Consider the following 1,327-nt stretch of genomic DNA (forward strand, 5'->3'; position numbering starts at 1 on the left):
CCCAGTTGCATTTGGAGTGCCTTGCAACCCGAGGGGCTCATTTTCCAGCACTATATCTGACAGTGTTTCTCTGCTATTCATAAGGTTTTCAGTGACTAAATATTGGGAAATAGTTCATCACTCCTTCTTCCTAGTTTGTCTTCATCTGGAAGCTCATCTGAAACCTGTTCACCATGGGTGACCCTGATGGTATTTAAAATATCCATGGCATAGCTTTCAGAATCACAGCAACTCACAAGCCACTATAGTATGATAAACTGACAGGTGAGTGGTGGGTCATAGGGTATTAGTTGTGTTATTTTCCACACTATTGTGGTTTTTCTCTTTTTCATTCTATCTCCAACAGTGATTATTTCATATATCTTAATGCTGTTTCCTGCCACACATAGGTTCATTTAACTGTGTTTATATTATAGATTTTGCATGTTAATCAATATAAACTTGACCTACTTTGTTCCATTTAATTATGTTTGTCCTGAGTTCTAATTTATCCAGTGTGATTCTTGCCACTTTGGTGTCCTTTTATTCTCACATTTGTCTGCTCTATGTTTATGTATCCTTTTATTTTAACCTCTCTGTTATTTTGTTTTCATTTTGCTTTTTGTAAGTGGTTTGTTGTTGGGCTTTGTTTTCTGATCCAATCTTAAAATCTTTATAATTTGCCTGGGTAGTAGGATATCAATGTATCTATATTTGTAGCTGAAACTGACCATAAATATAGCATTTTTTAAAAGCTACCAAAAATGTATTTATTACAGTCAAAAGTAAATATAATTAAAGAATCTTTTGAAATTGTTTTGCAGGGTCTTTTGAGACTTATATTAACCCACAGAACTGGGAAGGCTATTCTAAGATAAAACCAGAAGAGCATATCATGAAAAACGATTACTGGAATCTAGAATTGAGTTCTTTCCATAAGCTAATCCTTATTAAATGTTGTAAAGAAGAAAAGGTAGGATTTGGTGTGTTTGTGTTCTTGTACAGTACATGTAACTTTAAAACATTGTAAAATGTATATACAATTCAGTGGCATTAACTGCATTTACCACATTGTGCAACCATCACCACTATCTACTCCTAAAAGATTTCCATCAGTACCTCTTCAGTGATAACACATCTCACTCCTTCCTCTCACAGGCCCTAGTTGTTGTTGTTAAGTGTCGTCAAGTCAATTCCGACCCATAGCAACCCTGTATAGGGTTTCCAAAGAGCAGCTGGTGAGCTTGAACCACCAACCTTGCAGTCTGACGCATTATTCCACAACACTACACCAGGTACCCCTGACAACCACTAGTACACTTTGATCTCTATACATTTGCTTTTTCTT

The 1,327-nt window shown here is 35.8% G+C and overlaps 1 protein-coding gene across 1 annotated transcript in view; it reads left to right on the plus strand.

The window, feature by feature from the left end:
* Nucleotides 1–1,327, plus strand: part of DNAH6 (dynein, axonemal, heavy chain 6) — a 305,590-nt gene that overhangs the window by 240,926 nt on the left and 63,337 nt on the right. Inside the window, 1 exon segment of the mRNA XM_006866588.1 lies at nucleotides 804–952. Within this exon segment, the coding sequence (XP_006866650.1) occupies nucleotides 804–952 (149 nt within the window).

The sequence above is a fragment of the Chrysochloris asiatica genome, unplaced genomic scaffold (genome assembly GCF_000296735.1).
Source record: "Chrysochloris asiatica unplaced genomic scaffold, ChrAsi1.0 scaffold00093, whole genome shotgun sequence".
Lineage (NCBI taxonomy): Eukaryota > Metazoa > Chordata > Mammalia > Afrosoricida > Chrysochloridae > Chrysochloris > Chrysochloris asiatica.